Below are 13,202 nucleotides of genomic sequence, written 5' to 3'. Positions count from 1 at the left end.
TAAAAGAGCCCATGCTTGGTCAATACCAATGAACAGTCTCCAAGACCACCTGAAATCGGAGGGCCAGCTGGGCAATGAGAGACGTCACCTAAAAAGGTGCTCATGAGCAATGGGAAAATGAGTAGACAGTGGAGATTTCCAGACTGACCACAGCGGGAATGCAGCCTCACCCAGGTGCATTCCGGCAGGGACTTCCCAAGGCTTAAGGGGGTCGTGGATCAGTAAAAGGCTCCATCCTATAAATAAAGCAAATGATGCAAAAGTGAAGAAATGAATGTGAATGAATGAGTGAGTGAGTGAGTGAACGGTGAACGGATGTCATCATGGGAGGTCCTCGAGCTTATCAGACTTGAAATTAGAATCAGAGCCAGATGATGCGTGTACGGAAGCGAACATCAAAGTCCTCTTTCGTCATCTGTCCCTTTTTCTATGGAAAAACTCCCCCCATCTCTATCAGAAGGACGACGGATGGGATGAGATAAAGGGTTCCCTGTGTTTACGCCGACAACGTTTTCGGAAACTCTGCCTCACCCGCCCACTTACAGACGGTCTGGGGCTACTTTCTGCCACCAGGCAGAGGCAGAGTTTATTTTTGTTGTTATGTCAGCGACCTTATGGCCTGTGGGCCTGCAATACTATTCACTATTGGCCTGTTATAGAAAAAGTTTGCCCATCCCTAGAGTAGATTATGGGGGAATTTATGATTCATAATCATTCAGCAGTATAGCAAATTCCCAATCAAGATATGCTTAATTATGTTTAAACTGAAATGACTTCTAGAATCTACTCCTTACGCTTCTCTTTCCTAGTTTATATTTCGTTGAAAGGTAACAGGCCCTCTTTCCTCCCCGATTTCATTAAACCTTAGACAATCCGCCAGCCCTGCCAAGTGGTTTTACCAGGAGAATAGGTATAGACTGGACAAAATTACCCTGAAGAAAATGGACCCTTTGCCAGTTAAAGCCTTTCGACTATTTCATAGCTCCTGCACTTATTAATTCACATTTTTATTAAAGAGGTATTGACGGTGACTGGCATCCCCTCTGGGCGACAAGAAAAACATCAGAGGATTGCAGCCCAGGTCTGCAGCTGGTGATTCGGCTCCTCTGGGCAACTGCTGCCCATGGACTGACTCCAAGCAGCCAAAGCGAGTCTTCTTGCATCCCTCCCCCGCACCCAATTTTATGCCCTGGCTGTGTCCTTTCGCAGCTTGACCTTCAGCACCAACGGTGTCCTTCAAACAAGCCCGATGACTCAGACTGTTCTACGAGGGACACCGGGCAGTAGGAGCCTCGAAACACAGATTGCGCGCCCTCACCTCACCAAGCACAACAAAAGTGCCTGTCGGGCTTTCACTGGACAAGCCCTTCTGTCGTTTCTAAATAAGGGCCCTGCATTAAAGGGTCAAGCTCTCCCTGTGGTGACACTCCCCCCCCCCCCCTTGCCAACCACAAACAAGTCCTTAGGCCAATGATGTGCCTGGCCCTTCCGAGCCTGCTGCCAGGATCCGCACCTAGACTTCAGAAGACGTCCCTTCTGGAGTTCCCGTTGTGGTTCAGTGGGTTACGAACCTGACTAGTATCCACAAGGATGTGGGTTCCATCCCTGGCCTCACTCAGTGGGTTAAGGATCTGGCGTTGCTGTGGCTGTGGCGTAGGCCGGCAGCTGCAGGGCTAGTTCAACTCTTAGCTCGGGAATTTCCATATACTGCAGGTGAGGCCATAAAAAAAAGGTAAATAAAAGATGCCCCTTTCGAATCTGGGGAGGACCAGCATTTATAGGTTGGCAGGCTGAGCAGAGGAGAGATACGTGTGGCACAGCCTTGGTTGGCTATTGAAGAGCCACGTTAATTAGAATGTCCCAAGCATACAGGGCATTAAAGAAAGCTTTGAAAACAATGGTACAAACAAGTACCAGCTGCCAAGGTGGCAGGCACCGTCCCTTTAAAGACGCCTCCAAACCACTGCCTTGGGTTATTCCCTCCCTCAGGCCTACAACGCGGGGGAATCTACGATGCGGGGGAGAAATCCACATGCTGGTATATTACCTCCTTCAACACACAGAACTCACACACGCACACTGGCGAGAGATGAAATAATAGCGATTCAGAAGTACAGGTGTGACCTGTGGACATGTTTTCACTGTCCCCAATCACGTGCATGTCCCCCTTGGAGAGGAGTGGTAGCTTGTCCCAAAGCTGGCTGCTCGCAGTGGCTTGCTTCCCCACGAGAAGGTCGCAGCTGGTCTGCAACTCCTTTGACCCATAAAATGCAGGGGACAGGAGGCTGTGCTCGTTCCAGGCCCAGCTTTTAAGACAACGGCACGTTTCCTTTCTTGGAAACCAGGAGCCGCCAGGCAAGCAGCCCAGACTCTTCTGCTGGACCGAGGGCCACGGGGGCCACCATCCAGGCGCCAGACAATACAGACCAGGAAACCACACCCTATAGGTCCAGCCCAGCTAACACCAAGCTCTTCTCCTGCGTGGCTGCCACACCCGAGCAAGAATTGCCCCGCCGAGCCCAGGTCACCCACAGAACTGGGAGAAACATTAATTCGCCGTTTCAGGCCATGACATTTTGGGGTGATTTGATCCACGGCCACGGCGAACTAAGCCGTGGCACCAGCCCGTGACGCTTCGTTATGGGTCCTGACACCTTTCCACCCAACTGATGCTGACCTGCGCCACGAGACCGCCTTGAACCCACGGAATGTAAGAGCGACAGACAGCGCATCTCAGCGCCAGTCGTAACAGCCGCTCCGCCCTGTCTCTTCTCCACAGACACCGAAAGGGGGTGTCCTAGATCTAGGCTAGGCTTTGACCCCGGGGTGTGTCGTGGAAAAGAGACCCAAGTCCGGGCTGATTCGAGCGCCGATGTGTGTGCGACTTCTCAACACAGTCCCACACAAGGTGGAAGCGAAGGAAATCCCGGATGTTTCTCCAAGCCCCTGACCCAACGGTTTTACGTGCTACAGGACGATGGGTGAGAGTTTGTCTCTGACAAAATTCTCACACCCTGAGGAACCCAGCCAACGCTAGAGAAAGCCGCTGAGAGGGCTTCGGTTTCACAGACTGTGGACCCAGGCCTGGGTGAGCGGTCAACAGTCTGCTAGACTCCAGGGGCAAAGTAACACCCCGACCCCTTCCAAGGAGCCTACAATCTGGGGCAGGGGTAGCTTTTTTTTTTTTTTAACGTAAAGGGCCAGAGAGTAAATATTTCAGCGTTGTCTGCAAATTGAGGATATTATGTAGGTATGTGTATAACTACCTAAAATGGAAGAGTTGAAAAATGGGGGTGACATCCTTGGCTCTCAGGTCATATGAAAGCAGGTGACAGGCCAGATTTCACCTGGGGCTGTAGTTGGCTAACCTCTGGCCTCGTACTTGAGGCGGGCACATAAACGGATATTTCCAGTGGGCAAACAAGCGTGTGGTACATAGGGCCTGAGAGAAGCTTAGAGAAGAGACCCGAGCCAATTAGGACGTTTATAAATGAGTGTTCAACAGAGGATGCCTGAGTGAATCTTAAACATCAATTAAATGCCATCGAGTAAACGGACAAAGAGATAGGATTTGATTGCATGCATAAAGCTACGGAGTTGTTCAAATCGCATGATACGTGCGTGCAAACCAGAGTCCCTCCCGTTAGCTTCAGAGCGGCAACAGCACAACGTACTAAAAACATCCCAACCAAACCTGTCCAGTTGTGCCGCCTACTGACACTGTGGGAACACATACCTACAAAACAAAGGGTCTCAGCCAGCTCAGGCCACCATAACGAAATACCACAGGCCTGGTGACTTCAGCATCAGAAGTCTGCTGCCGCCTTCCCACTGCGTCCTCGGACAGCAGAGAGAAGATGGACTCGTCTCCGGTGACTTTCTTAGTAGGACACTAATCTCACTGGAGGGGACCCCACCCTTATGACCTCATTTAACCTCCACTACCTCCTTACAGAAGCCATCTCCGAACAGGTACACCGGGGGTCAGAGCGTCCGCATGGGGTTTCTAAGGGGGGACCATGGCAGCCCGCAGCAACAGGTCATCCAATTACACGCAGGATTTGCACCTAAGCATTTAGCTCTAGCGTTCCTTTCCTTCTTCCTCACACACCCTAACGCGTGAGGTCTCCTGCCACGGAGACAGGCCCTGGCATCTTCATGCACCACTCAGACGCTATTGATGCTATGAGGAAAAAAATCCCACCAGCATGCCTCTCACTTAATCAAAATAGGATTTCTCGACAAACACAGCTCTCCAGGTTTGATTAGGAAGACTCAGAATGATGGGCAGTTATTAAAGCCAGGAGACCAGGAAGCAAATTTGCAACAGCGTCATGTCCACCTGCAGATGCCACAGAAGGGTCCATTAGCCGCACTAATCGTCATGTTGGATTTTAAGGCAATAAACGCTGCTCAAGTGAGCGGGTGCTTATTTCAAAACTGCACCTCTTTTTCTTTGTCCAGTCTGTGTGACTATATATATATATATATATATATTTTTTTTTTTTTTTGGTAAACTAAAGAAAGTAATTTGTTGGGCTGCTTTTTCTTTTCTAACAGGATATGGAGAGTGATAAGAATAGAACACAAGTGTTTTGCATGGGAACTGTTATCTGATATTTTGGCAACCCCAAACTTCTAATAAATTGCACCTCTAGGCTTTGTTTATACAATGATGCCTGATGGCCTGGGGCAATTTCAAGGTTCTGATGCGCTTTCTGAATAAATATGTTACTTTTTGATGTGACGCTACGTGGATTGTGTTTTACTCAAGTTCTACAGAAGCTGATAATTGCTCTACGGAGCAGTGTTTTTGTGATAATATTCCAGACTGGCATCCTTTATTTGGAGAGATGGTGACAGATTGGCACTGAGATAAATTCCTAATTCCATTTCTACCGATACACAATTACAATGAAGGATGATAAACTGAAATCTCATCTCCTTTTAAGGAAGGGGCTGGTTAAAGAAATGCAAAGATTGAACAGAAAGCATCATTTCTTATTCCCACAACTCTGGAAGCAAAGACGGCATAGCTCTGATCTCTGCTATGCAGAAACATCGCTTTAAATTGAACAGCTGTTAATTTCCAATGCCAGCTTTATTCCAGACACACTGATGAAACACCCACGGTACACAGGTATGGTGACTAAATAAGAGATACCTCTGCCTGGGAGTCAGAGTAAAGCAGGACGTGCGTATCAATGGAAAATGGCATGCAATTTTAGAAGATAATCTTTGCTAAGACTAGCTTAATAGAGATGAGTCCTGGTAGCTAGGTATAGACGCCAAACTAGACACAGAACAAAGGCAAAAAAATTTTCCTTTTTTTTTTTTTTTTTTTTGTCTTTTTAGGGCCTCCCCTGTGGCATATGGAGGTTCCCAGGCTAGAGGTCAAATCAGAGCTCCAGCTGCCGGCCTGCACCACAGCCACAGCAACACTGGATCCTTAACCCACGGAGCAAGGCCAGGGATTGAACTTGCATCTTCAAGGACACTATGCGGGTTTTGACCAGCTGAGCCATGGTGAAAACTCCTAGGCTGAACAATTCTGAAGACTCTCAATGGGTTTCCACTCAGGGGATGGAAAGAGGCAGACCCAGAGCGGTGCCCACCACATGCCTTACATGAACAGTAAGCAGTGATGGGACACCACCCGCCCCACACAAGCACAGATTAATTCTTAATGACCCCTGTGTCATGCCCAGCTCTGCCAGTCTCCTCTGTAAATAGGAGACGGTGTCTTATTAGCTCCTTAATAAGCATCTTCCGCGCATTTAAGCCCAAGTATCTTGCCCGTTCATAATATACACTCTGCAGGTTGAACGTAATCATTCTTCACATACTTGATCCTGAAATGGCGTGGATTTATCCTCTGCCTTGTGCGTAGTCGAGCGGCTCTTTTAGAATGAGAGGCTCGTATCATGTTTATTTTCTTATTTGCGTCTTTTAAAATGTGCCAAAAGAGACAGTGAACAAGTGCTACTTCTGTTTTGCAGAAAGACAAATGTTATAAAAATCGTACACAGAATCTTAGTCCTAGTTTAAATGTGATCCCCATTGTTCTGGGTCCACCTTGGTGATTTTTACATTTTGGGTTGATTTTGGTGTGTCTGAATTTAACAGCTTCTTCATACACTAGTGGCTCAAATAGACGTCTGCTCAACCAAAGTCTTAAAATCTCTTTTTTTAGGTGAGTGAGTTGTTTGCTAAACAGATTTCTTAATATTACTGTTGTCAAGTTAGTTTTTAACTATAGATGTATACATGTAATACTGACATTATTTTATATCAATATTAGTTTCATATTTCTGATTTTTATATAAAAAGATTGACAAATACTTTCTGGTTTTCTTTTCCCCACCCCATTTTACTGTTTGGTTAAAAACAGACATTCTCGTTATTTTCACTGGCTGTGTTCCACAAAACCTTAAAAAAAAAAAAAAAAAGGTAGTGGATTTAGCCCATGAGTGCTATTTGCTAATCCTTGACCTAAAATTCATAAATATAAAGGAGAAAATAATCACACCTACGAGTCCTTACACTAAATCCTGGTTTTATGTAAATATCACACACAACCATTTCACAAATCTTTAAATCCGAGGAAGTCTAAATTTAGGGAACACAGAAATTGTTTCCAAGCTAACGTCTGCAGTAAAGTTTAGTAACTTTTTTTTCAGTGCAGGGTCCTTTATCCCACTGCCCTGGGCTGGGAAAGAAACCCACACCTCTTCAGCGAGCCCAGCGGCTGTAGCTGGATTCTTAACCCGGTGTGCTACAGCGGGAACTCCTGGTAACTTTTTACATAAGCTTTGTCCTTGCATTCCATTGTTTCCCGGAGTATTTTGTTGACTCGTGATTAAAGACTATGAACCATAAAAGAAATGCCAGAAAAGGAAGCAAGATCCAGGCGGCGACGGGTTCACCAGCACGTGACTCGGAAGAGTGGACCCCGAGCAAAACTTACCTGGACAGGAAGTCTGAGAAGGAGAACACGTGACTCGGAAGAGTGGACCCCGGGCAAAACTTACCTGGACAGGAAGTCTGAGAAGGAGAGGCGGACGGGGTACCCGTGCCGGGTGACCCTCACCATCTCCAGGACCCCGATGTACTGCAGCTGAGCAGACACGTAAAAGGTATCGAAGGCGTCCGGCAGCTTCGAGGTGTTGGGCTTGATGCAATGAATAAAGTGTGGCGTGCACTTCTGGAGCTTCCCAGTAATATCCGTGAGCGTTTTCTAAGGGGAGAAGGAAAACACAGCTGATTTTCCCAAGAAGCCACCTGCTGACACTGTAGAGCGATGCTGAGATGAGAATCTTTATTTCTCAACCCATGCCTCTTATGTATTATGCACATTCACTTTGCGTGCGTGTGCGTGCGTGTGTGTGTGCACGCGCACGTGTGGTCTCTTTTTGGAGATACTTCAGTGCCCAAAAGGGAGGAAAATTCTACATGAACCCTCTACATTGACATAATCAAAATGGAAGGTTTTGAAATCTGAAAACATCACTAACCCTGAGCTGCGACGCTACAGTGGCCGGACCTCCGCGTTCAAGTCTTTGAAGAAATGCAGACTTGCCTTTCTTTTTTAATAACTGTAACAAAAAAAAAAAGGAAGAGCAGATTTATTTTACCAGATTCCAGTGCAGAAGAAAAAAAAGGAGCCCTCCCAGCCCCATAAATTCACAGGCCGGTGTAGTTAAAAATCAGGGCCAGATACTCTCTGTAATGTTACCATCAGCTGGGAAAAGGGCAGCTGCAGGCGAAATGGCCATTACTGTAGCCACCCGGTCCATGGCTGTCACCAGTCTGCACCTGCTTGAATCTGAGAATAACAAGACCTATGGTGGTACAATAAACTCATCCTGATTATTTTATTAATTGTCTGTGCTTATCATGAAACGTAGGGGCAAAAGGACAGTATCTTACGTCACAAAGATTTGATGTTTCAACAATCATTTTTTTCCCCCTAAGTTTAACCAAAACCAGTTTCTGACTCATTTCCCTCCTTCCTTCTTTCTTTTTTTTAAACTACTAAAGGGGTTAGTAAATTACTTGCCTGTGAAAAATGACAATAGATGGTTTTCTTCGTTAAGTAATTATATACAGCTCTTAAAAGAAAAAAAAATCATATGTAGCAAAGACGAAATGATAATGGAGTTAAATGAAGTCAGTGGCGCTGAAGCCAGTGGGTGAAGAAATAAAAGGCAGAAGGTAATTAATTAAATCCCACCAGGGGTAAGAGAAACCTCAGCCACTAATGTACGATTACATTTCACAAAATCAAACAGACAGAGACCAGCATGTCCATCGATCCAAAATCATTTATCTTAAAATAAAAGGTCTGGAGAGAAGAAAAAATTTGAGAAAACATTCTTGTCAATACGGCACTGCCGTTGCAATAGCTCATTTCCTTCCATTAAGCGGAACTGTCGAGCTGAAAGGCGCAATTGTAACTGACGAGGGAATGTCAGATGAAGCGGCTGGTCTCAGACCAACCGGTTCCCCAGAAACACAAAGCCAAGCCTGACGCTCGGTGGAAGGGTGGGTAGAAGGCTCCTCTGAAGCAAAGAGAGGAATGGGACACTTAAGGAAACATCAGAATAAATAAATCTCCAGCCCCTGAAATTGAACACTCGATTCCCCTTCGTGGGCGGAGGGCCCGCTGTGAATCATCTCGCTTTCACGGTCCTTTAGGGCAAAGACTAATGGCATCTCTGCCTGGTGATGTTTAATAATTAAGGTTAAAAATTACGCTTGAGAGGTGTGCAGTGATTTCTTTCTCTTGATTTCCAGAAGGACTGAGAAGGGAAGGGTCAGAAGTTTCGGCAAAGCCCCCCAGGAACAGAGATCTTCCTTACAAAGCACACCCCTTTGTCCTTTTTTATGTAAAAGATGGCCATGTGTATACGCCACGAGACTGAATTTTGGTGATCCGTATGCCGCATCGAAGGAGCCTTAATTCTAGGGTCTACTGGCTAGACACACACACAGGTACACACACAATTTTAATATGCTATACACACTTCTGCTGCTCCTCTGTCATAAAGCTGATTTTAATTATGCTTTCATTTTAATTGGGAGGCTAAAATGCGTTCCAGCCAGCTATAACAACCGAATTTCTAAAATGGATTATCCTGGACACCTTCCCAAACTATATTTCTCGTCTTTTTGGAGTTTTTGTAGAGGCAAGCAGAACAAATGGGTTTAAAAATCAGGCAGTGAATTCATAAACTTAAACCATTTCAGTTTGAAACAACCCCACTGAATTTTTCATTCTATTTTATAAATCATTGGAATCTTCAGGTTGTCAGTACGACAAAAACACATGAAAAAGTTGGTATGATGCGAAAACCAATTAGAAATGTACCAAACACGCAGGGAAAGCACCGCAGGACCTGATAAATACACTATGTCTGCATGAGAAACTACAATTTATTGTTGAGAGACCTAAAGCCTCTGACGTGATTAATGTCCACAGAATAACGTGGCTAAGTTTATTCCCTCTAAACCTACTGCTCCTGAACTTACCTCCCATTCATCAAAAAGACAGTCACAGAGCTGAGCCGTAAATAGGATGTTGCACAGACAACCAATAAAATTACTAGTCAAATTTTCACTCCACTGCACCTTCCACTAAGGTCCCGGCTGGGCGGGCTGGACTCTAGGTGAGCAGTCTTTCCTTTACTCTGTAAAGTTAAAACATCAATTCCTCTCCATTGGCATTGAGGTTCATGCTTCTTCTTCTTTTTTTTTTTTGGAAGGAGAGGTACATATGCTAAGCAAACTTAACGACAACCATGCGAGAATCATGAAAACTCTCACCTTGCTAAGTTCTAGATAGTTCCTGTTTTCTCCTGTAATTGAAGGACTGGTCATCTTTTGACTGAGTGCGGCAGATTTGCGTCCTCTGAATTTCAAGGAAGGAGCGGAACAGACAAGGGACCCTGTCTGGGACAGTTTCGACTGGAACAGATGCTGGATCACGACATTTTCACTCGCTGGGGAATAAAGAAGTGAACATTGTAAGTGGCGAGAAAATCCGAATGGACCTGAGCATGAAGCTTATGCGGGTCCAGGTCTAACCACTGAAACATTCCCGAGTGGGGACCAATTAGGAGTCTTCACACCTCTTAGTTTCCCTACTGGGCATCACACTGTGTGATGGACCCTGACCTTCCTTGACCTTGGCCAGAACCCACGAACCCCTGTCCCCCACTGGAGCCCTGGGCCCTTTGCACTTACAGCTGCCCTAACAGTCGGAACAAGCTTGGACCTGCTCAGACCCCAGGAGCCTCAGGGCCTTGACCAAGTCCTAAAGACTTCCGGTTCCTGTCAGCAGCTAACTCTTCCAGGAAAACTGCTGCCAGGAACACATTTCGCAGAGGGACCCATCTCAGGGCAGCCTGCAGATATGGGGGTGCCCCTCCCTCATCTGACTATCTCAGTCATTCGGGGAGAGGGGCCTCTTTTCCTGACCCTTTGAAGGTGCAAAGGTGGAAAGCAAGCGGATACATTTTTAGATGGCTACTGATATTATTTTATTATCATAGTTATTATTACTTTTCATAAGAGAGAACTCGAGTCTTTTTTTTTACTTTATTTTGATTAGAGTATAGTTGATTTGCAGCGTTGTGTCAATTTCTGCTGTGCAACATAGCGGCCCAGTCACACATACAGATACACATTCTTTTTCTCATGTTCTCGTCCATCCTGGTCTCTCCCAAGAGACCAGGATGGAGTTCCCTGTGCTGTAAGCAGGACCTCAGTGCTTATCCATCCTAAAGGTCAGAGCTTGCATCTACCGACCCCAAACTCCCCGTCCGCCCCGCTTTCTCCCCGCTCCCCCTTAGCAACCACGAGTCTGTTCTCCATGTCTGTGAGTCTGTTTCTGTTTTGTAGATGGATGCTAGGTTATAAAACTCTGGGAATTCCGGATCTGTATACCTTTCTTGATACCTCAGGGACAAATGGGTGCCTGAATGAATGGATCTTTGGTTAGAAATTTGAAGAGCAAAGTGAAAACCATGACTGCAGCCATTAAGGACATGTTTCTTGTACTACTGTTATCTGTACATGGACAGTTTTAAATTTTTTTTTTATTTTTGGAGCATAGTTGACTTACAATGTTAAGTCACTTTCAGGTGTACAGCAAAGTGAATCAATTATATATATATATACACACAGAGCCCTTCTTTTTTCCCATATAGGTTATTACAGACTATTGAGTAGACTTCCCTGTGCTATATAGTAGGTCCTTGTTAGTTATCTAGTTTATACATACAGACAATTAGGGGGATGAGATTAACATATACACGCTGCATGTAACCAGCTTTTAAGCCTTCACTTCCTTCTCTATAAAATAACCATGAGAGTACCTACTCTGTGGATTCCTACAAGATTAAGATGTGGAATAAATCATTTAGGATTAGTCTCAGTCCATCAGACCGTCAGCAATGCTTAGTAGCAAAGTGGTTTCGTTTCTGTATCTTCCACACAGATTACTTTGCTTGTCCAACCAATATATTTATTAGCAGTGCATTCAGTGAAAAGTCACTACCTGAATAAACAAACGGGGAGCCAGGAGAAGGGTCAGAGAAGAGAAGAACAATTATGAATTGCAGCAAAAGGCAAAAAGTACCCTGTAGCGTCAGGTTGAAATGACAGGTGTCATCGTAAACTCGTGATTTTAACACACAGCTATATATTATACATATACTAAGAAGTTATTTTATATACACACACACACACATATATATATTCTATGCTTAAATCTTAAGCTTTTTCCTTCTGAAAGGATCTGAAAGCAGCAACACCCACTAGCAATGAGCTCACCCTGCCTCACTTTCTTAGTGGTTCCTAATACCATTCTCCTCCAAAATTAGTTGAGGCTTTTTGGATAAGTGGCTAACTCTAGATTTGAGGCAAAGCAGATGATCCTGGACATGCAGAAGGCCAGGATGCAAAAGTGCTAAAGAGACCAGAGACCCTGTCAACTGGACATAGGAACTAGCATCAAAGACTTGGGCAAGTTTAGCATCAAAATAAGGACAGTAATGGATCACGATTCCTTAAATAAATTAAGAATCCATGAGTCCATGCTGATAACGAATGAGTAGATGAATGAGTCAGAAAGGGGGTTCTTACAGTGGAAAGATGGGTTAGAAAATTATGATTCTGCAACCAAAAGAGAAGGGATTGATTTAGGCAAGGACCATGAATGGATGCAAAAGGAACAGGCGAAAAAGCTCGCTGGAAGAGAGTAATTATACTGTCTCAGGTACCTCCCTACAAATGACTTAGCACTTTCAAAGAGAAAACTGTGACTTGAGATCCAAGAAGTCTGAAGGACGAAGCAACCAAGGTGAAGGTCACCACTGAGCTTTAAATGGTCACCGAGAGCCTCGGAACACAATGTGCTGGGAACACGTCATCACCTCGGTGGGGCTCCTGCCAAGAAGGTGGAAACTGGTCCCAATGTGAGGAGGCAGCACACAAGCCCAGACGGAGGGGTAGTCTTCAAAAACTGGCCTTTAGCTTTTAAAAACTGTTTGCATTATGAAGAAAAAGAAAAGCTGAGGGGATTCCCAGAGTAAATGAGATTTCCGAGAAACGGCAACTAAACCTGGCAAGTGATCCTTAACTGGGGGGAACGTCATTATGAAAGACATTGGGGGATCACTGGTAAAGGGTTACATGAACTCGGAATTAGATACTGGTTAGCACATCAGCGTTAAAGAACGCACTGGGGCAAAATCATTTCCTTGGTCTCAGGATATGTACCAAGGTATTGAGACACAGAGACACATTCGGCAGCTCTCAAGCGGTTCAGAGAACGTATGTGTACACACACACACAGATGGAAGGAAGGAGAGAGGAAACGAGAAAAGGAGAAAGGAAGTGAAAAAGGCAATTTGGGAAAAGGGCATATGGGAGTTCTTTGCATTAATTTTGTCACTTTTCTTTAAGTTTGAAATTATTTCAAAAGACACAATAAACAGTGTCTTAAGCACAGACAAACAGTGCAACATGGTATTCTCATAACTGGGAAAAAGCCTTGACTAAGTCTACAAACGCAGAACCGCTGAGCTTCTGCCCTTTCTCTGGACCACACGGTCATGCTGGATGACGGGAAAACAGGACTAGGGCCATCCTGCATCCTGTTGATGGAGAAGACTTGCTGCTTCTGGACCCTGACAGCA

At 45.2% G+C, this 13,202-nt stretch overlaps 1 protein-coding gene across 1 annotated transcript in view; it reads right to left on the bottom strand.

The window, feature by feature from the left end:
- MYO16 (myosin XVI) overlaps positions 1 to 13,202 on the bottom strand; it is a 532,176-nt gene that overhangs the window by 122,477 nt on the left and 396,497 nt on the right. The window contains 3 exon segments of the mRNA XM_021065905.1: positions 7,032 to 7,237; positions 7,515 to 7,595; positions 9,826 to 10,001. Coding sequence (XP_020921564.1) covers positions 7,032 to 7,237; positions 7,515 to 7,595; positions 9,826 to 10,001 — 463 coding nt within the window.

This window comes from Sus scrofa, chromosome 11 (assembly GCF_000003025.6).
Source record: "Sus scrofa isolate TJ Tabasco breed Duroc chromosome 11, Sscrofa11.1, whole genome shotgun sequence".
NCBI classification, from domain to species: domain Eukaryota; kingdom Metazoa; phylum Chordata; class Mammalia; order Artiodactyla; family Suidae; genus Sus; species Sus scrofa.
Note: the sequence above shows the minus strand (reverse complement) of the source record. Positions and strands in the feature narration are given on the sequence as shown.